The 21,504-nt window shown below is 34.7% G+C and overlaps 1 protein-coding gene across 5 annotated transcripts in view; it reads left to right on the top strand.

Annotated features, from left to right (window-relative positions):
* Positions 1 to 21,504, top strand: part of srpk2 (SRSF protein kinase 2) — a 131,491-nt gene that overhangs the window by 86,336 nt on the left and 23,651 nt on the right. For 3 of the 5 annotated variants that reach the window (XM_030136933.1, XM_030136932.1, XM_030136931.1), the window contains exons 5-10: positions 4,376 to 4,463; positions 4,793 to 4,880; positions 4,962 to 5,068; positions 10,135 to 10,300; positions 15,371 to 15,396; positions 17,979 to 18,300. In XM_030136933.1, coding sequence (XP_029992793.1) covers positions 4,376 to 4,463; positions 4,793 to 4,880; positions 4,962 to 5,068; positions 10,135 to 10,300; positions 15,371 to 15,396; positions 17,979 to 18,300 — 797 coding nt within the window. Of the gene's footprint in view, positions 1 to 4,375; positions 4,464 to 4,792; positions 4,881 to 4,961; positions 5,069 to 10,134; positions 10,301 to 15,370; positions 15,412 to 17,978; positions 18,301 to 21,504 lie in introns of all 5 variants that reach the window. The other 2 variants (XM_030136934.1, XM_030136936.1) reach the window with 1 other exon arrangement.

Below are 21,504 nucleotides of genomic sequence, written 5' to 3'. Positions count from 1 at the left end.
TGAATAAGAAGCTGCAAATGCTATATTATACGACACAAAGCTTTGGATTTAATTACTAGTCGTGGTAGTGTAGCTCCAGCTGGAGGTTTGGGGTTTGATTCTCAGTTGGATCTGAGTCTTTCTGTGTTTACCTGTTACACTCAGTGCCAATGAAAACGCAACACTTGAAGATTCTTATATTTTTTTAAATCGATGAGGATTTTTATTCCATAAGCTCTTTGGAATTACTCATAGGCCATTTCTATACAGTAAAAATAAAAAATCATATCCAAATTTGTTGACAAAAAATAAGGATAAAGAAAGAAACTCAAGAACCCCCAAAACCAAAAGTCACAAAGCGGTCCCGGAGGTGCTGCAGCTCAATGTAGCGATCCTGCTGTGGCGTGGTCACACGTGCTCGTCCAGGGCGAGGTCTGTCTGCAGTTGAGCCAGTTTCTTCATGCCTCTGTTGAATCCTGACTATGGTGGACACATTGCATCCAAAATGGCGCGCCACCTGCCGAGCAGAGATTCCGGCCTCCAGGAGCCCCGTAGCATGGCATCTGTGGTCACATGTCAGTCTAGGCATCGCTGAGTTATTGCAAATGATTTTGGTGCTGTTCATGTTGCCTTTATATACAGAACATGACCACTCCTTAACTGACCACAATTCCTTAAGTTGAGCAGTTCATTGCTGAGCAATGAGAAAAACAAGTCTTATGAATGCAGACAAGTTCATTCAAGTGACAATAGCTCAACCCGTCTCAGGTTGTTAAGAAATTGTCTGGGATTATCTTATACAGGTGAAACTTAAACATATTGATGCAGCTCAGGAACAATAAAACACATTCAAGTGTTGCGTTTTCATTGGCACTGAGTATACTTAGTAGGTTTCCTCCTGTTTCCCCCATCATTAAAAATACGTACATATAAGTTAATTTTCCTGTTGGAGTCCCTGACCATGGTACTGATGAAGATCTGGAGTCGGTCCCCGAGTGCGTTCAGTGGCCGTCCACTGCTCCTAATGTGTGCTGTTTGTTCATGCTAGTGATAGCTGTAATTCTGCATAATAGGATGGGTAAACTGCAGAGACCGAATTTCCCTTCAGGGATAATAAAGTGACTTAACCTTTAACTGTGACAAAGTAGTGAAAAGTCAGTGTTTGTGCTGTTGAATAAATCATTTCAATGTCCAAAGTTGATGCTGGATTAGGTGAACTGTATTCATTGCACAGTGGAGACAGAATGTAACACCAACAAAACACCAGTGAATCTGTCATCACCAGTTTATACCATGTTCAGTGACAATAATACAAGCTGACTATTTTGACAACAATGGAGAACGTAGTCTAAGTGATTGTGAGTTGAAGAACAATGATAGCAACTATATTCTAAATTATTAATTCATAATTTAGGAATTGGATTCTTGTGACTAAGGTCTTATTGTTTTTTGCTTTTTTTTTTACAATTTTTATTTATTTCTCCTTTTTATCAGTACAATTCAATCTCCTCAGGTTGAGAGGCGGGTAAAGAAACAAAAGAACAGAAAAACAAACAAATGAAAAGAACAGCCTGTGTTGGTGTCAGAATATTTTAAGGTCCCTTAGGCAAGGCAAGGCAAGTTTATTTGTATAGCACATTTCGGCAATAAGGCAATTCAAGGTGCTTCACACAGGACATTGAAATACAACGACAGGGAAAAAGAAACACATTTAAAACATTAAAAGGTGATTAAAAACAGCAAGTAAGAAAACAAGACATAAAATCAAAAATAAAATAAAAAATTAAAAAAAAATAAAAATAATTAATTAATAATTAATAGACACATTTGTCCCTGAATGTCAGCCATTTTCCCCAGTTTTTCATAAAGAGATTTTCTTTTAACTTCAGTTTATATGTAAGGTGTTCCACGACAAGTATTTGATCTATGATTGAAAGCCATTGTTCATAAACTGGAGCATCAGTCTTAAGCCAGTTCTTTGTTGTGACCTTTTTCTCGGCCACCAGAAGGATCTTAACAAGATATCTGTCTTCTTTATGCACCGATTCTTCCAAATGTTCGAGGGAAAGAACAAGACAAGAATTTGGGATTGCACATTCCAACACATCACAGAGAGCTGAGTGAACCTTCCCCCAGAATGGTTGAATATTTACGCATTTCCAAAATGTATGTGTGTGATCTGAATCCATGTGATGTGACTAAGGTCTTTAACAAACATTAACCTGTGAACCAATCCAAAACAGGTTCTTATACGAGGCATGCGTCTGGGGAACTACAGCTTTATCAACTTGTCCCACAGTCCTAAATGTAATTGTAAAGCCATCAGGGTTTTCTTCTGTACAAATGTGAGTCAAAAAAAAAAAAAAAACCTAGTGAAATATGCATGACATGCTGGAAATCAGCTGTATTTCCATTAATGATAACACAATCCCATCATTATAACAAAAGGCCTGGTTTAAGAGCTGTTAAATTGAATTTATGTAGAAAATCACAGGTGGGCAACTGCAGTTTGTTTAGATATCTTAAATTCATTATTCAGAACATACTAGTAGGCGACTCCAAATCCCAAATATGGTAGCATGATGGTGTTAGCATGTAGCTCAAAGCATATGTGAAAGTAGGGCATTGAAGAGCTGCTAGCATGACTTGGTCTTGTTATTTGATCATTGACTTAAGCGACTAATTCATTTAAAAAAGCTTTTCTGTTGGCAACATATTATTTCAAGTCAAGTTGGGTTATTTTCTGCAGGTAGTGCAAAGCTTGTGCAAGTATTACATAGTTTACCGTTCCATGTGCACTGTTTGCACTGTTTACGCTGCTACATTTGCACATTTTTAAGCAACTTTTTTATTTTAAAAAGTTTACCCTTTCATACATTATATTTTTGATTTGCACATATTTTTCGATTGCGCACTATTTTATATTTTTCAAATACATGTCTGTGTCTTTTGTGTTATTATTTAGATGTAAGTACAGTGTCGCTGGCAGAGACCACCTGCAAATTTGTTTCACAACTTATGTAATGACAAGAATAAAGCCTTTTCTATTCTATTCTATTCTATTCTACTCTGTTCTATTCTATTCTACTCTACTCTGCTGTTCTGTTCTATTCTACTCTACTCAGTTCTATTCTGTTCTTTTCTACTCTTCTACTCTGTTCTATTCTACTCTACTCTGTTGTATTCTATTCTACTCTGTTCTGTTCTATTCTACTCTACTCAGTTCTATTCTATTCTTTTCTACCTACTCTGTTCTATTCTACTCTACTCTGTTCTATTCTATTCTATTCTACTCTGTTCTGTTCTATTCTGTTCTACTCTACTCTACTCAGTTCTATTCTATTCTTTTCTACTCTGTTCTCTACTCTATTCTACTCTGTTCTGTTCTATTCTACTCTACTCAGTTCTATTCTATTCTTTTCTACTCTACTCTGTTCTATTCTATTCTATCTACTCTGTTCTGTTCTATTCTACTCTACTCAGTTCTATTCTATTCTTTTCTTTTCTACCTACTCTGTTCTATTCTACTCTATTCTACTCTACTCAGTTCTATTCTATTATTTTCTACTCTTCTACTCTGTTCTATTCTACTCTACTCTGTTCTATTCTATTCTACTCTGTTCTGTTCTATTCTATTCTATTCTATTCTATTCTATTCTACTCATTTCTATTCTATTCTATTCTATACTATTCTTTTCTACTCTGTTCTGTTCCATTCTATTCTGTTCTACTCTACTCTACTCAGTTCTATTCTATTCTATTCTATTCTATTCTACTCTGTTCTCTACTCTATTCTATTCTTTACTATTCTACTCTGTTCTGTTCTATTCTATTCTATTCTATTCTATTCTATTCTATTCTATTCTATTCTGTTCTATTCTATTCTATTCTATTCTATCTACTCTGTTCTGTTCTATTCTACTCTATTCTATTCTATTCTATTCTATTCTATTCTATTCTATTCTATTCTATTCTATCTACTCTGTTCTGTTCTATTCTATTCTATTCTATTCTATTCTATGTATTGGACTAAGAAGAAGATAAGACACAAGTTAACTAACTGTTAAACTTCTGTTTTAAATGGATGCATATAAATAGTGTTTGACAAAGCTAAATAGGTGTGTCAGTTATGTAACGTTAATATGATTTCAGTTGAAATGCCACAGCTCATACATTTGCATTTCTAAAGACAGTGTGGGCAGTGTGAATAGATTGCGAGGCAATATCATTTTAAATGGTAATTCCTTATTTCTCATCTTTGACGTGGACACAATATTGGCTCTTAACCACCTGTTAGTGTGAGTCACTGTAACAATGTAATTGTTTGTGTGTGTGTGTGTGTGTGTGTGTGTGTGTGTGTGTGTGTGTGTGTGTGTGTGTGTGTGTGTCATTTCAGAGTGAAGAACTTTGTGGCGATGAAGGTGGTGAAGAGCGCCCAACATTACACAGAGACGGCCCTGGATGAGATCAAACTGCTGCGATGTGTGAGAATCTGATTAGTTTGACATTTTACTGTTTTGTACATGTGTTCTTGTCATCGCTTTTTGTTTTTTTGTACATTCTTTTCAACCTTTCCATTCTTTCTTTGTTTCCTTTGTTGATTTTTTCCCTTTTTCTTGCCTGCCTGCTCACTCATCGTCTTCACACAATACATGCCTTTCCTTCATTTTTTCCCTCTCTCTTTTTCTCACCTGATTTTATTCCTTACTTTTTGCTTCTAAGTTGATCTCTTTTTCCTAATCCTCCCATACATCTTTATCCCGCCCTCTTACCTATCATGTTTGTTTCATCTCATTATGTTTTTGTCCTCCAGGTAAGAGAGAGCGACCCCGACGACCCCAACAAGGACATGGTGGTTCAGCTGATAGATGACTTTAAGATCTCTGGAGTCAATGGCATACGTATCCTTATCGTGTGTGTGTGTGTGCGTGTGTTTGAGTGTAAGAAACATGGTAATGTCAGTCCTTGACTCTCCATCCCAGATGTGTGTATGGTGTTTGAGGTGCTGGGTCACCACCTGCTGAAGTGGATTATTAAATCCAACTATCAAGGTCTGCCGCTGCCATGTGTCAAGAGTATCATCAGACAGGTAAGGACACACATGCACATTCTCATCAGATGTATTTAGTGACTAGCAGTATTTCAGACTTTGCTGACGACCGTACCATAAAATACACAGATAGATGATATTTTACCATAGATCTGTTTAACCCTGTCATGCATAAATTATGAGAACCTTAGATGAGATTTTATTCCTGAGTGTTTTTATTCCCCGTTAGGCATGAAAAAACAATGCGACCGAATTTTTTTTACTGAACCTATTTTTTTATGAAAGTAGATTTGTTTCTTTATTGCTCTAACCATGAAAAAAATATTTTCAATCCAAAAAAGAAATTGCCATTAAAAAAAAAAAACCTTTTCAATCAAAAGAAAAAAAGTGTTGAATGCAAAAAAATATATAAAAATTATCCCCAAAAAATTGCATTTGAACACTTTTTCTCTTTGATTGAAAATGTTTTTTTTTTTTTTTTTTGAGTAAAGTGGAATTATTATTATTATTATTAGGTTTTTTTTTGATTGAAAATATTTGTTTTTGGTTTATACTTCTGGCATAGTAAATGCACTGTGGTTCATTCTACTACTAGAAAACAAAGTCAAATAAAGCAATTTTGGGTGATTTAACTGGTAAAATATTCAACAAAATGAGCACAAATATAATTAAAAGTAACAAAATAAGACGAATGCAAAACAAAAAAAAAATTACGATCCAAAAAATTGCATTTGAACACTTTTTTTCTTTGATTGAGTAGGTTTGTTTTATATTGATTTTTTTTTTTTTTTTTTTTTTTCAGTTAAAGCAATAAAGAAACAAATCTACCTTCATATTTTTTCGTGGACTTCCAAAAATGTCCACTCCGCTGGACACCATTTGTTTGATTTTTGAAGCAAAGAATGCAATATCAGAAAGTGATGTACTGCGTGAAAACTATAAAATCAAAACATTTTTAATGCAGTTAATCTGATGTTTTCTCACATTTTATCATATTCCCAATTTTTATTAGCAATTGATTTACACTCAAACATTTTACTGCAGATCAGGTTTATCAAGAACAGCAAAGTTACAGTAATGGTGTGAATGTCAGTGTATTATGGGATGGTGCATGAGCGTCCACTGTGTTAACTCACATCAAACTTAAACAACAAAACCCATGAATATACAAGAGAACAGACGTAGAATAGCTGTCCACTGTAGTGACCACTGTGCATGAAAGGGTTAAAGAACATTCATGCATGATTGTTTTTAGCCTTTTTTTGTAAACACCTCAATGTGAAGCCAATTCAGAGACTGTCATTATGTTAAAAACAGGGGAAATCAGCATAGAGAGCAGTGAGGAATCCATTAATAAACAAGCAGATTAGGTGTCATTTTGTGAAAATCAGCATTGGAAAATTATCTCAAGGGCTGGTAACAAAAAAAAAAAAAAAAAGAATAAATAAGATAAATAAATGATGTCGCAGTGTTGTCAGTAAGGCTGCTGTGGAAACATGTTAGAGCTCCTATTTTTAATTAAAAATATCTACACTAGAGATCTGTAGAGAGGCCCAGAACTGAAAACAGAAAAAAATGTAATCATGGCGTGACAACCCCAATTCTACAAAATTTCCACAATTTGTAGACACAGGTCACACACTGATTTATACACCTGGATTTGATGTTTTAGGCAAGGTTATTATCGTTAACAAAAACTAACAAAATGACGAAAACTAAAATTGTAAAAACATTTTCGTTAACTGAAATTAAAAAAAATGAGAATTAAAAGAAAAAAATGAGAACTAACTGAAACTGTATTGTGTGTTTACAAAACTAACTAAAACGTAAAAAATTATGGATAAAATTCCCTTCGTTTTCGTCTTTGTCAATGTCGGATTGATACGAAATCGATTTATTTCCCTCCAGCAATTTTAGCTGCTGGTACCGTATGATATTTAACGGTCCGTCACTTCTTGTCACTTGTGGTTTAGAGTCGTCTTCTGGTCCTCACTCTACCTGGAAACATGGAGACTAAAGTTGGGAGAAGCAGCAGAGTCCTGTCTGGGATTTATGTGAATACGATGGTGAAGAAGATAAAAGATATAAAAAAACCTAAAACTAAACTAAAACTAAGCATTTAGAAAATAAGGAAAACTAATAAAAACTAGCAAACCTGCTCTAAAAACTAATTAAAATGAACTGAATTAGAGAATAAAAGGCAAAACTAAATAAAACTAAACTATAATGAAAAATCCTTGGTTTTAGGTGCAGCTTCATTGCACAAAGTGATCATAGACATGACAAAAATGGACGATGATGCCATTATTTTGTGATTTCTGTGTTTTTCCCTGTGCACACACATACACACAAACTGGAGTTTTTAAAAATCTACACTTTGGGAAGCGATTTAAAAAAAAATACCAAAATGATAAACTGAGGCATAATATTGTTAAAATTGCATTTACTTTTCTTAAAGGGGTCAGATTTTGCTAGACCCACTTTTATTAGTCTTTGGTACATTTATTTGTGTATTTGGACTCTAATAGTTCAAAAAGTTTGGATTTGAACCCTTCAGGTGCTGCAAAGCTATAAATACAGTCTACTCTCGTTAAACCGCCCGCCGTTATACCGCCATTTTCGCTCACCGCCGACCAAAACCATTGCGCAAAAATCCCCAATGCATTATTCCATTAGCTACCGCCATTTCCGCCTATCGCCATCCGCCAGCCCAGTTCCATGCACAAACAACACTTATACCATTGATTTCCCGACCGTTATACCGCCAGCGTGATTGCCATCGAGTACACATAAATTTTAACAATGCACTGAAACAAACGCGCCAGACGCTGATCGCGACAAGCTAGGAGTAGGTCTACGGAACGGCCACCGTTCATTTATCGCAGAACACTCAGTAGGTCAGGATGTCGGGAAGAGGACGTGGGATTAAGCCAAAGCCTCAAGATGATGGGGTGTCATTTCCCGACACGGTATAATAATGCTTAAAATGTTTCCCCACTTTAAATGATCCCTTACAACATAACAGAATCAAGATTTATTTAGAAACGCAATTAGAACGGGTTAACGGAGGCAGCATAGACATCATATAGTAAAGACATGCACATTATGGACGCAACCCGTTGTAACGCCATTTTCGCTATACCACCAATTTGCCCGTGAACGGAAGTTGGCGGAATAACGAGAGTAGACTGTATTCATTTTGGCAGAAATCGAAGGGATTTCTACAACCCCTTTTAATTCCTTCTTAATTTGTTATGTCTATAACTAGTTACATCACAACATTTACTCATATAAGGACAAGACTTCTGATGAACATTTCTCCGAGTACGACATAATTGTTTGCAGTTGTAGTCCATACTGAAAATCTGAAAATGTCTAAACTTCGAGCCGATTTCCTAAAATGTTCAGTTGTTGGTTGTATTAACGAACACAAGGGTCTGAACGGGACAGAGCAGCACAGTCAACAACCAGGAGGGGGTGGGGCGTGAAGTGGCTCATTTCCATTTAAAGGGCCAGCACTTAAAATGACCTTTCTGGTGTCATTACTCAGAAATAGGGTTGAAGATGGACCTGTGGAGTTGAATTAATGAAGAATTCGGACCCAAGCAAAGCATTTACAGTTTATGTAGACCACAGGGAAATGTTTTAAAATGCATAATTCCATTTAAAAAAGCAAAAATATCACTCCTTTAAGACATTTTAGGTCACAAGTGTCAAACATGCGGCCCAGGGGCCAAATCCGGCCCGCCAAAGGGTCCAGTCCGGCCCTTGGGATGAATTTGTGAAATGCAAAAATTACACTAAGATGTTAACAATCCTTTTAGTTCAGGTTCCACATTCAGATCAATTCAATCTCAAGTGTGTCAAACCAGTAAAATACTATCATAATAATCTATAAATACTCACAACTCCACATTTTTTCTCTTTGTAAATGTAAATATTTTCATGTATTTACACTAAAACAAAGTATAATTTCACAAAAAAAAATAGGAATAACCTGAACAAATATGAACAACCTGAAATGTTTTAAGAGAAGTAAGCACAATGTTAACAATATTTTGCCTGATATTAAATGTTTTCTGTGTTTGTAGTGATCTGAAAGTTATAATGAACATATGTAAATGATAAACTGAAACTTAATATTGTTAAAATTACACTTATTGTTTCAGTTTGTTCATGTTATTCTCATTGTTTGAAAGGATAATTTGTAGATGCAAACATTTTCATTCTTTAATTTTACTTTTTTCACTCTAAAACATAGAGAAAATTTTGGAGTTGACATTATTTATATATTATTATGTGATTATTTTACTGGTTCAGCCCACTTCAGATCAAATTTAACTGAATGTGGCCCCTGAACTAAAATGAATTTGACACCCCTGTTTTAGGTGGTTCATACTATTCATATTTTTAAGGAAACTTTGTAGATGTAAACATTTTCATATTGTAATTTTACTTTTTTCACTGTCATTATTTTACTGATTTTGACATCATATTGGGCTGTACTTGGCCCCTGAACTAAAATGAGTTTGACACCCTTGTTCTAAACGTCTCAGTCCTGCATCTCTCATTACTTTACAACATTTTGAAGCTATTGTTTCTTCATCTCTAAATGCCTGGTGCAGCCGCAAAACAAAGGTAATGAGCAGACTCCGACAGCAACAACAAGTCTTAGTCCTGTTAATGCAGAACATGCGATCATGCACTTCACCCTTAAGTACGACTCCTCTTCAGAGGTGCAGGACTTTTCATCTCTTAGCCACCTGAGGAGTATGTGAAGTTGTCGAGCCATTTAAGCCGCTGCCATCTTCTCAGCTCTCGAAAGCCAAGCTGAAAATGAGTACAAATGAAATGAGACTGTTTTCAGCTTGAAATTTAAAGCCTCTGGACAGAAACAAATGAGAGAAACAGCGCAAGAAAACCTCAACATCCTCTCTACTCGCAGAGAATGACAAGTATTAGAGAAGAAGCTAATCTGACTCGGAAAAGAGGAGTGAGTGCAGGGAAGAGGAGAAGATGCTGCCTTTGCATTTTTGTGCATATGAATGTCTAAACTAACATGTTCTTCAGGAATAAAATGTGTTTGTTTACATGAATGTTTTTAGGTCCTGCAAGGTCTGGACTACCTCCACACGAAATGTAAGATCATCCACACAGACATCAAACCGGAGAACATCCTCATGTGTGTGGATGACGCTTTTGTTCGACGCATGGCGATGGAGGCGACTGAATGGCAGAAAGCCGGAGCACCACCACCGTCTGGATCTGCAGGTAGGCAAACGCAGTTAATTATAACAACTAGGGCTGTAATTAAGGATTATTTTCACTGTTGATTAATTTGTTCATTATATTTTGGATGAATCAAGCAATTGTGTGGTTTATAAAATGTCAAAAATTTGTGAAAATTGTATCCGCAAATGACTTGATTGATCACAACCCACAGATATTCAGATTATTGTCACAAAGAAGAAAAAAACCCAGAAAATATTCACATTTAAGAAGATAGAATATGAGAATTTTGACTTTTCTCTTCTTAAGAAAATTAGTCAAGCTCATTTTTGAGTTGACAAGCAATCTATTAATTGATTAATTGGTACAGGTCTAATACATTTATAGTTACTATATTATATAATTATATGCTATACTAGATATACTTGTTATTTCATTTATTATTATCATTATTATTATTAGTATTGTTATTATTATTATAATTTTTTGGTCATTTTAGTCACTTTAACAAATTTTTAGATTTTTATCTTTTTATTTTTCAATTGTATTTTATACTTATTTTCTTTTGCTGCTGAACATTAGAATTTCCCACTTGGGGGATCAATAAAGCATATCTTATCTTATCTTATTCACAGAAAATCAAGTAGTGCTAATTTTCTTGAGTTGAATTGTTGAGTGTTGATTCAGGTGTTGTTTTTACACTCCTGCGGTGTGAAAGAAGTCTGTGGGCAGAGATAATTCCGCCACAGCTTTTAACACAGTTTTGTTGTTTGAAGTCATGGGGATAGTCTCACAGAGGTGTGTTGTGGAGGATGTCAGACTGTAGCAGCAAACTGTTAGATCAATGACGCTGTAACGCCATGAGTAAGTGCTCTGTAGAGTTGATGACAATCCCTGTGTTACCATATAAGCATATGTACATAAATGTGGGGGGGTACTCAATAAATGGTGTGTTCCCCCTGCCCACAGTAACTTTGCTCCGCTTTGATGTAGCGTTACAAGTTTAGCTTTCTACTGATGTAGAGTTTAAATCGCAATGTACGTAAGCAGAACCACATGTCATGATGTAGGAAAGTATTACAAAAGCTGAGAAAACCCCTGAAAGACCTTTTGGGGCCCCAGTGATCAACAGGAAGAGCAGAATGTCACATAACATGTTACAGGAAGGAAAGACCTAATGCTTTAATTTTACAAACAGAACACAACATCTGACTACCAGTGTATTTTCATCTTATTTCTTGCACTTCAAAAATTCTATGCATAATCAAATATTTTAATGTGCGCTGTTTTTAGTTTTATTTTTATTTTATTGTATTTCTCTCAAATTTCATTTTATTTCTTGATGTATAATCAAATCTTAATGTATTTTAATATTGTATTTTTTCAATCAATGTGAAGCACTTTGGGCTACAATTTCTGTATGAAAGGTGCTATACAAATAAAGTTTTATTATTATTATTATTATTATTCCCTACATATGTTTGCTAACACAGGGATCATCACTTATGGTGTTGTGACTTTGCGACATGGCCACTCCCACTCAGAACATGATTAGACATTGTTTTATGTTTTACATCATATGTCACAGTCACCTGCAGTTTAAAGCAGAGTAAACTTTAAAGATTCCTGAGACTCTTAAGTAGGGATGTAATGATATGAAAATTTCATATCACAGTTATTGTGACCAGAATTATCATGGTTATCATTATTATCGCAGTATTGTTGAAATTGTGCTCAACATGTTCAAAAAGTACTTATAAACACACTGAAATAATTTAATCAAGTTGTATTTTGAAAAAACAAAGACAACAAAAAAACCAAATAAAATAATAGGCACAATGCACTTTCTCTTGGCAGAAACATTCAAATATTAACCCTTAGGGGTCTGAGCCTATTTTGTCCATTTTTCAGTCCTTTTGATTTTGCCTTTATATACTATATAAACAAATGTTTACTATACCCATGTTTGGGATCTTTTTTTTTCAGTACAACTTCATTTATATCAACTGCCTATTATTTTTTTCACTTTAACATACTATATTAACATAAAAGGACAAAAAACACACACAAAAAAATAAAATCCTATTTGAAAAATGTACATAATTTATTGCGTAAATAACACAAAGATGTTTAACAAACCTTTTCAAAGACTTTAAAAGTGAATATTGGTTCCAAATATTAAGTATATAAAATTAAAATTGTAATAAATTAAAACTATACTCAAATATTTGACTTAAAAGCAGATCTTTACATATGCATTTTCTCCGGAAAAGTGCAGTAATCAAACACGGTTATCATGATAATTAGAATTTAAACGGTAATACTGTCTGCAATTTTACCACGGTTTATCGTTATACCGGTAATCATTACATCCCTACTCTGAAGACTAGTGATGTCAAATGATTACAATTTTTAATCAGATTAATCATGGGGTTGTTGTGGATTAATTTCAATTAATCATGATTAAATTTCATCCATTTTTCATCTATATCAATTGCGTTTCATTTTGCATGAGCAATCCGACTCAACAAAGAAAGGGCATGTAAATGGAACTGTTGTGTTGTTCTTCTGTCTAAGATTGTTATGATTGTTATTTGTATTATTATGCATCTTTTGCTTTTTCGCATATATGTTAAATTTCATTGCATGTTCGGAATAAATTACTAAATGAAATGAAATCAAAATCAATATATATGCACTTAATGTGTTTATCGCAAGCTGGGCGACGCATTAGTTAAAGTGCTAGCAGAATCCCTGACTATTGTATGCTTCACGTTAATGTGGTATTTGAATTTAGAAGTGCTTCGGTGAAAAGAAAACTCCTTCCTGCAGAGTGTGCATAATACTTTATGTCAGCCAACTTTTCTGTCTTGGGTTTTTTTGTACTCTTATTTCCATCCAGAGGACCAACATGCTGTTTAGCGTCTTCCATCTTTATGGGTTGGTTCTGCTGCCTGTCACTACCGGATCAACTGTCCATTTGTTCATGTGCAACACTAACTGTACTTGGGCAAACTGCCTCTGCGTTTGCAGAGACGTTCAGAGTCATTCTGCACTACTGATGGGTTAATTGTGTTAAAACATGATTAATCAGATTAATCATGATGATGGATTAATCCGTGTTAATGCGTTCATTTTGACAGCCCTACTGTAGGCACATATTTGTTTTAATTTTCACTATAGTAATGCTGATAATGATAAATATTAACCCTTTCATGCATGAATTGTGAGAACCTTAGTCAAGATTTTTTTCTTCAGTGTTTTTATTCCTCCTTAGGCATGAAAAAAACAATGCGATCAAGTTTTTTTTCCCTATGGAATTACAAAAATATCCATGCATTTAATTTTTGAAGTAAGAAACATGAGTTTAAAACCCAATATCAGAAAATAATATGAAAACAATAAAATAAAAAACATTTTTAATGCTGCTAATCTGATGTCTTCTCACATTTTAACATATTCTAATGCTAGTAATTACTCACTTCATGGAGATAATATGCTAAAAAAAACTTCTTGTCTTACAAATAACAATTGATTTACACTTAAACATGTTAGTGCAGATCAGGTTTATCAAGAACAGTAAAGTTACAGTAATGGTCTGAATGTCATTGTATGGGATGGTGCGTAAGTGTCCACTGTGTCAGCTGATATGGAACTAAAACATCAAAACCCATGAATATACAAGAGAACAGCTGGAGAATAACTGTCCACTGGAGTGGCCTATGCATGAAAGGGTTAAAGAGTAAAACTTCTTAGTGCTTCCCATATAAATACCAGGTGAGTGTTCATTTTGACTCAAAACTACAAATTTGCAGTGCTCATAATTTCCATTCTTCCAAAGCGGTTATTCGAAAACTTTACCACCAGATGTCAAGCTTTTATGTGTATTTTTAATAAGCTAAAAACAACATAGCAAAAGAAAATTTGGAGTAACAACTAACCTTGGCAGTGGAATAATTACTTCAAATCCCAGCATGCAGTCTGCTGGGTTAGTGTTTTATTTATGCAAGCTGCAGGAGTATCTTCTTTGTCTAAATTTAGATTTGGAGTAATGCCTTTAATTTGTGTAGAGGGATAGCAGCTCACATTCCAAATTTAAAAAAAAGAATCGTCAATAACACAGTAGTGTTTTTTCAAAGTAAAAGCTCATGTTTAATAGAGAGGAACTGATTCAGAAAAGCCTTTTGTACTTTCTTGGTTTCTTTGCTGTTGGCGCCACAAAGAGATATTTTGCTTTTTCATCTTCTGTCTCCCAAGTTCTTCCACTAGAAAAAAAAAAACATCAATGTCTTAAAAAACAGACCTGATGAACTCAACATGAACCCTGTCCTCTGTGTGAACCCACCCTCTAGAGCTGTCAATTTCTTGCATCAGCCAATGGAGTCTCTCTTTCTGCCTTAGGGTAACCAATTATACTGCTTACATTTCTACGCAGTTATAGCCGGGCACAAAATCATCAGCTGTCAAAACAGAAGGGCTCTCTGGTGAAACCCTCTGCCTGTGACATAAGAGACAAATAAATGAAATGTGTTAGTGTTGTTAACATAAATATGAATGTATTATAGTGGTTTTTACTGTTATTTTTTTTTACAGAAAATGTGTGATCTGTGAAAACTTTGAGAGGAAACGTTACAGGATTTCAGTTAAATCTCTTGAAAGGATTGGTTTGTGAATCAGTATTTTTACTGAGCATGCACATATAGGTACTATAAACATACTTGGAATTAGCCGTATAAACAAAGACCATGTTCTGTTTGTGTTTGTAGACAATGAAAATCATTGCAAACCTGCTTTTCCTCTGTTCAGACGTTTACAGTGTCACATATTTCAGATTCAGGTGTTCTATGCCGTGTGATGTTGTGACGGACTAAACCACTGACATTACAGATCTGGGACAGTACAATAATGTAGCAACGCTGTCTGGTTTGAAACTTCTCCATTCACCTACAGATTCTGTATGTACCGTGTCTCTAAAGGAAGGATAATAATAGTCCAGTGATGTGTTTTTCAGATAAGCGGAATGCTGAACAAAGTGTGAAAGTGGTTATAGACAGACTAATGTCGGAGACGTTGAAAGAGACTCTGATTGCTGTTTTTCTTTTTGTCTGTCAGTTAGCACAGCCCCCCAGCTCAAACCGGTGAGTACAACAGATGTGAGTATGAAAGAAAAGGAATGCACACACACACAAACATATAAAAGCATACATAAAACAAAAAGGTGCAGAGTATGATCATCAGTACACCACTACTTAGTATATGAATTTATATGATATATTTTAATGTAATAATACAACACATTTAATATAAGGAGAAAGAAATGAGCTTATTTGCATTTGTAGTGAGTGAAATTGACATATTACATGAACTATATCGGGCGAAGCCAAGGGAAGGTTAACATCCGGTCAAAAAAATGTAATTGTAATAATGGGTAGGTAATTACTTATATTTTCAGGAAAATGTATTTAGAAATGAAAAAAAATGAGTGTGAATCTTTGGAAAGTGACAAAGTTTTCTGTTGTCATTCTGGCTTAATTTTATAAACTCATAAATAAACTAAATTTATTCCAAATACATTGATATTTGACTGTTATATTATTTATGTCGTATTCTAAACACACAGTGTTTAAAATTAATAAATGCATATGTCTATGCAAAATACATTTGAAAATAATGTTAATATTAATTGTATGTTGTAACTATTATTAAAAAAAAATGTATATGATATTGATAATTGAAATAAAAAAGGTTTAATTTGATATTTACTTTTGTTGTCCATCCTTGTTGCTGCTATTTGTCAAAACTTTCACAATTTAGGTTTGATAAAATATTTTTTTCCTCTAACTAATTATTAGGTTGTAAAATAGAGAGTTTAAGGTATACACTGAATACATTTTAGGATAAAAATGTCATAGGAACTTCGCTTTTGAGAATTTTGTAATTCTTGCAAAAAATAGACGTTAATTTTTTGTCCATCCGTGATGCAGTAATTTTGATATTTTTCATTCAAAAATATTTGAAACTAAATTTTGCCCTTTGAGTATGTTTAAGACAGCAATCAGACCTTTACAACTATGTGTAATATTTGTCTTAAACTTGTCTGGTTCAAAAGTTATAAATCAAAAAGTAGTGGGCTGTCCATCCGTGATGCCCTTGACCTCGCCCACTCAAAATAATGTGCTGTAGTATCTATTACACGGTCTACAAGTAAAATGCTTCTTCCAGAATAAAAATAGTGACATTTTACCACATGTGAGTCACTGATAAAGAAAAATCAAGTCAAAAATGCTGGTTGGCTGAAGTTTCCAAGATGCAGTCTTGGGTCAAAATGTAAAATTTGAGAATTAATGAGAGAATGGGTTTTACTCAAAAGGAATATTAGTCTCAGAGCGACCAGATCTGCTTTAAAACACTGTCTGCACATGACAATACATTCACTTTACAGGTTCTATCTAGTGGAAGATTTATAAATCTATTGTATAAGGCAAGGCAAATGTATTTGTATTGCACAATTCATGCACAAACATGGAAAAGAGACAGGTTCAAAACACACAATTACAACATAATCAATAAAACATAAGTAATAATCAATTAAAGTAAAGTAAAAGAGAAGAGTGCAGATAGAACCCTTTCAGTTGTTATATGCACATTTGAACAGAGCCGTTTTCAGCCTGGACATAAATGTACGTCAGGGGTGTTAAACTCATTTTAGTTCAGGGGCCACAGTCAGCCTAATATGATATAAAGTGGGCCGGATCAGTAAGATAGTATAAATAATAGGATAAGAACTTATAAATAATGTCAACTCCAAAGTTTTTTCTATGTTTCTGAGTGAAAATAGTAAAATTCCGTGATGAAAATGTTTACATCTACAAACTGTACTTGAACACAACATGAACAAATGTAAACAACCTGAAAATTCCTAGGAAAAATAAGTGCAGTTTTAACAATATTGTGCCATAGTTATAATTTATACATGTGAATCACAACTTATAGATCACAGTGGATCTACAAATACACAAAACATTTAGTAACAAGCAGAATATTGTTAAAATTCCACTTACTTCTCTTAAGATATTTCAGGTTGTTCATATTTGTTAGAGTTATTCACATTTTTTGTTAAAGGCAACTCTGTAAATGTCAGCATTTTTTTGTAATGTAACTTTTTTTTTTACCGTAAAGAAAGATTTTTTAAAAATTGCTTTGTTCATTATTTATAAGTTATTATGATAGTATTTTACTGGTCTTACCCACTTTAGATTGAATTGACCTAAAATGATTTTAACATTCTTGATTGTTAAGATCTTCAGTGTAATTTTTGCATTTCACAAATTCATCCCACGGGCCGGACTGGACCCATTGGCAGGCTGGTTTTGGCCGCTGGGCCGCATGTTTGACACCTGTGATGTACATAAAGCAACATACATGTGTAATAACACCTCATCATATACCTTGAAAATATCAGCAAACCAGCACTTTTGTCATTTGTTTTCCAATCAGTCTTATTAAAATATGTAACAGTCAAGAATTTTAATCTCTGAGGCAGAAAATTTCTAAAACAAACAATTGTAGACCAGTGTTATCAGTGCACAGTGGAAGTTTAGCTGTCCATAACTTTATGTTCAAACTCAACATTCAGTAAGAATCCAAACTTTTTTCCCCTATAGCACACACTCCTCATGCTCATGTTTGTCTCCTGTGTATTTGTTTTTTTTTTTCTCAGGTTGGGAAGATATCCAAGAACAAAAAGAAGAAGCTGAAGAAGAAGCAAAAGCGGCAGGCGGAGCTGCTGGAGAGACGGATGTTGGAGATCGAGGCCTTGGAGAGGGAGGCTGAGAAGAGGGAGGAGAGAGCCAAAGACGGAGGAGAGAAAGGGGCGCACGAACACAACCCCACATCACCTCTGCAGCCACCGCCGGCTCCGCTGGGCCCCAGCATGGCACTGGGGGAGAGCGACGAAGACGATGAGGACGACGAAGATGGGGAGGAGGAGGAGGAGGAGGGAGGAGAGAGGGAGAGGCCCATCAGGTTGACTAATCATACATGTGAGTGACGCCTCAGCTCCTTTCACCAACAGAGCGTTGACTGTAATGAGGGTTTGTTTTAGGGATGCACCCATATGGCTTTTTTACTAGTACTTACTTGGGATGTAACGATTACCGGTATAACGATAAACCGCGGTAAAATTCCCGACGTTTAGTATTACCGTTTAAATTCTAATTATCATGATAACCGTGTTTGATTACACTGGTCTACAATTTTTTAGAAATGATTTGCTTCAGAGATTAAATGTGCTAAATGTTACATATTTTAATAAGATTAATTGGAAAATAAATGACAAAAGTGCCGGTTTGCTGATGTTTTCAAGGTATATGATTAAGTGTTATTACACATATATGTTGGTTTATGTACATTTACAGGGTGGGGAAGCAAAATTTCCAATATTTTGAGGCAGGGATTGAAAGACAGAGTATGACCAATTAGTTTATTGAAAGTCATGAGAATTTATTTGCCACAAGAAAATTGACATAATAGAAAATGTTTTTATTCTATGTGTCCTCCTTCTTTCTCAATAACTGCCTTCACACGCTTCCTGAAACTTGCGCAAGTGTTCCTCAAATATTCGGGTGACAACTTCTCCCATTCTTCTTTAATAGTATCTTCCAGACTTTCTCCTAATAGTTTTGCTCATAGTCATTCTCTTCTTTCCATTATAAACAGTCTTTATGGACACTCCAACTATTTTTGAAATCTCCTTTGGTGTGACGAGTGCATTCAGCAAATCACACACTCTTTGACGTTTGCTTTCCTGATTACTCATATGTGCAAAAGTTTGTGAAAAGGTATGGATAATAGTGTTAGGTATGATTATGACATCAATATATGTTTGGTTTCAAAACAATTGATGTAGTGCCTGCTGAGAAAAACAACTAAATGTTCATTGTAAATTTTGCTTCCCCACCCTGTATATAATAGTTTTATAAATCTTCCACTAAATAGAACATGTAAAGTGAATGTATTCTAATGTGCAGACAGTGTTTTGAAGTAGATCTTGTAGCTCTGAGACAAATATTCCTTTTGAGTCAAACCCATTCTCTCGTTAATTCTTGAATTTCACATTTTGACCCAAGGCTGTATCTTGGAAAGTTCAGCCAACCAGCATGTTTTACTTGATTTTTCTTTATCAGTGACTCTCATGTGGTAAAATTTCATTACTTTTATTCTGGAAGCATTTTCCTTGTAGACCAGTGTTACCGGAGTTTCAACACTGACTTGATATTGAAAATGGTCAAACAATGACTATAAGGTGCCATCTTTAATGCACACTTGTGTGTTTGATGTTTACATGTTAATATTTGAATGTTTCCGCCAAAAGTAAGTACATTGTGCCTATTATTTTATTTGGGTTTTTTTTGTTGTTTGTTTTTTTCAAAATACAACTTGGTTATATTATTTCAGGTTGTGTATTAGTACTTTTTGAACATTCTGAGCACATTTCAACAATACCATGATAATAATGATAACCGTGATAATTTTGGTCACAATAACCGTGATATGAAATTTTCATATCATTACATCCCTAGTACTTACATTTGAGTACTTGCCGATACCGGGAACCGACATGAGTACTTAACCCTTTCATGCATGAATTATGAGAACCTTAATCCAATGTTTTTTTACTGAGTATTTTTATTCCTCTTCAGGCATGACAAAACCAATGTGATTGAAAATTTTCTTATGAACCTTTTTTTCTTGGAGTTGCAAAATTATCCACTCAGCTGGACACCATGCGTTCAATTTTTGAAGCAAAGAAATATGTATTTAATGATATATTGTGTGAAAACTATGAAAAAAAAAACATTTTTAATGCTGCTAATCTGACGTTTTCTCACATTTTAACATACTCTAATACGAGTCATTACTCACTTTATGAAGATAGTAAAAAAAAAATAATATCAGTAACAAGCAATTAATTTATACTCAAACATTTTACTGCAGATTGGGTTTATCAAGAACAGCAAAGTTACAGTAATGGTATGAATTGCAGTGTTTGTGTTGATGCATAAGTGTCCACTGTGTTGGCTGATATGGAACTAAAACAACAAAATCCATGACTATATAATAGCTGTCCACTGTAGTGACCACTATGCATGAAAGGGTTAATAATCCCATTACAGTTCTTAGTTACTTTTGAAAATGTGCTTTATTGTCGTTGTCATTAGTCCGACTGTAACAAAGTGCTGCTACTGACATTTAATGCGTTTTAATGAGCGTTTCTCAATCAATCCACCAGAGGGCGCCACTCTTAATTAACCATACTGGACAAATACCATGAAGAAAAGTTAAGTTTTTTGAGAAGAAAGTCAGTAATAATAAACATGGAGGCGACAGAGGTAACACTAATGTGGATACTAATATTGATATTGATATTGAGGAGGGTAGTTGTCATAAATATGTCAGTAGTTTTTCTCTAACTCACACAGTCGCTCTTTGAAAACATCCTCTACCTCCACGGTTTGGGTACGCATCCGTGAACACCTGGAAAATGGATGGAATGTACGCAGAGAACGGCCAGAACGCTGCGTCCATATCCGTCTGTGTCTTTAACATTACTCGCAGTCAGCGTTACTTTTGTCACCGTCATGTATTTAGAAAAATCTCCACACTGCTGACATTACTCCTCCGCCGCATACCTGATGCACTTAACTGTGAATGTCACACTGCGTTAAGTGGTATCGGTGCGGTTGTATCGGAGTACTTTTACGAGTACAAGTACACACCTTGAGTATCATACCCGATACTGGTATCGGTGCATCCCTAGTTTGTTTATTTGTTTGTTTATTTCAAATATAGCATTAGAACCAAACAACAAAAAGATTTATATCAAAAGAAAGGAAAACAATCGAAAAGGAGCAGGATGAAGTTTAATTTATAATCCCCCGCCCCCTTACCCCCGTCCTTCTACCTACCCGAAGTTGCTATGTCTGATTCCATAAGTAACTCAAAAATCCTACACATATCAGATTAAGTTTTGACTAAGCACAAAACACAAAAATGCTATACATATCCACAATAGACTAATTCCACTTCGCAACAGCATTTCACATCAAAATAAACTCTGTCCCTTTCTCAGCAGCAGTAATACAAGGATAAGGGTTAGACAGACAGGTATCACTTCCACAGTGATCAATACTACTGTGGTTTTGTTTTGGAATTCCTCAGATTGAAAGATGTTTTCTACATGTTTG

This window comes from Sphaeramia orbicularis, chromosome 6, assembly GCF_902148855.1.
Source record: "Sphaeramia orbicularis chromosome 6, fSphaOr1.1, whole genome shotgun sequence".
NCBI classification, from domain to species: Eukaryota; Metazoa; Chordata; class Actinopteri; order Kurtiformes; family Apogonidae; genus Sphaeramia; species Sphaeramia orbicularis.
Note: the sequence above shows the minus strand (reverse complement) of the source record. Positions and strands in the feature narration are given on the sequence as shown.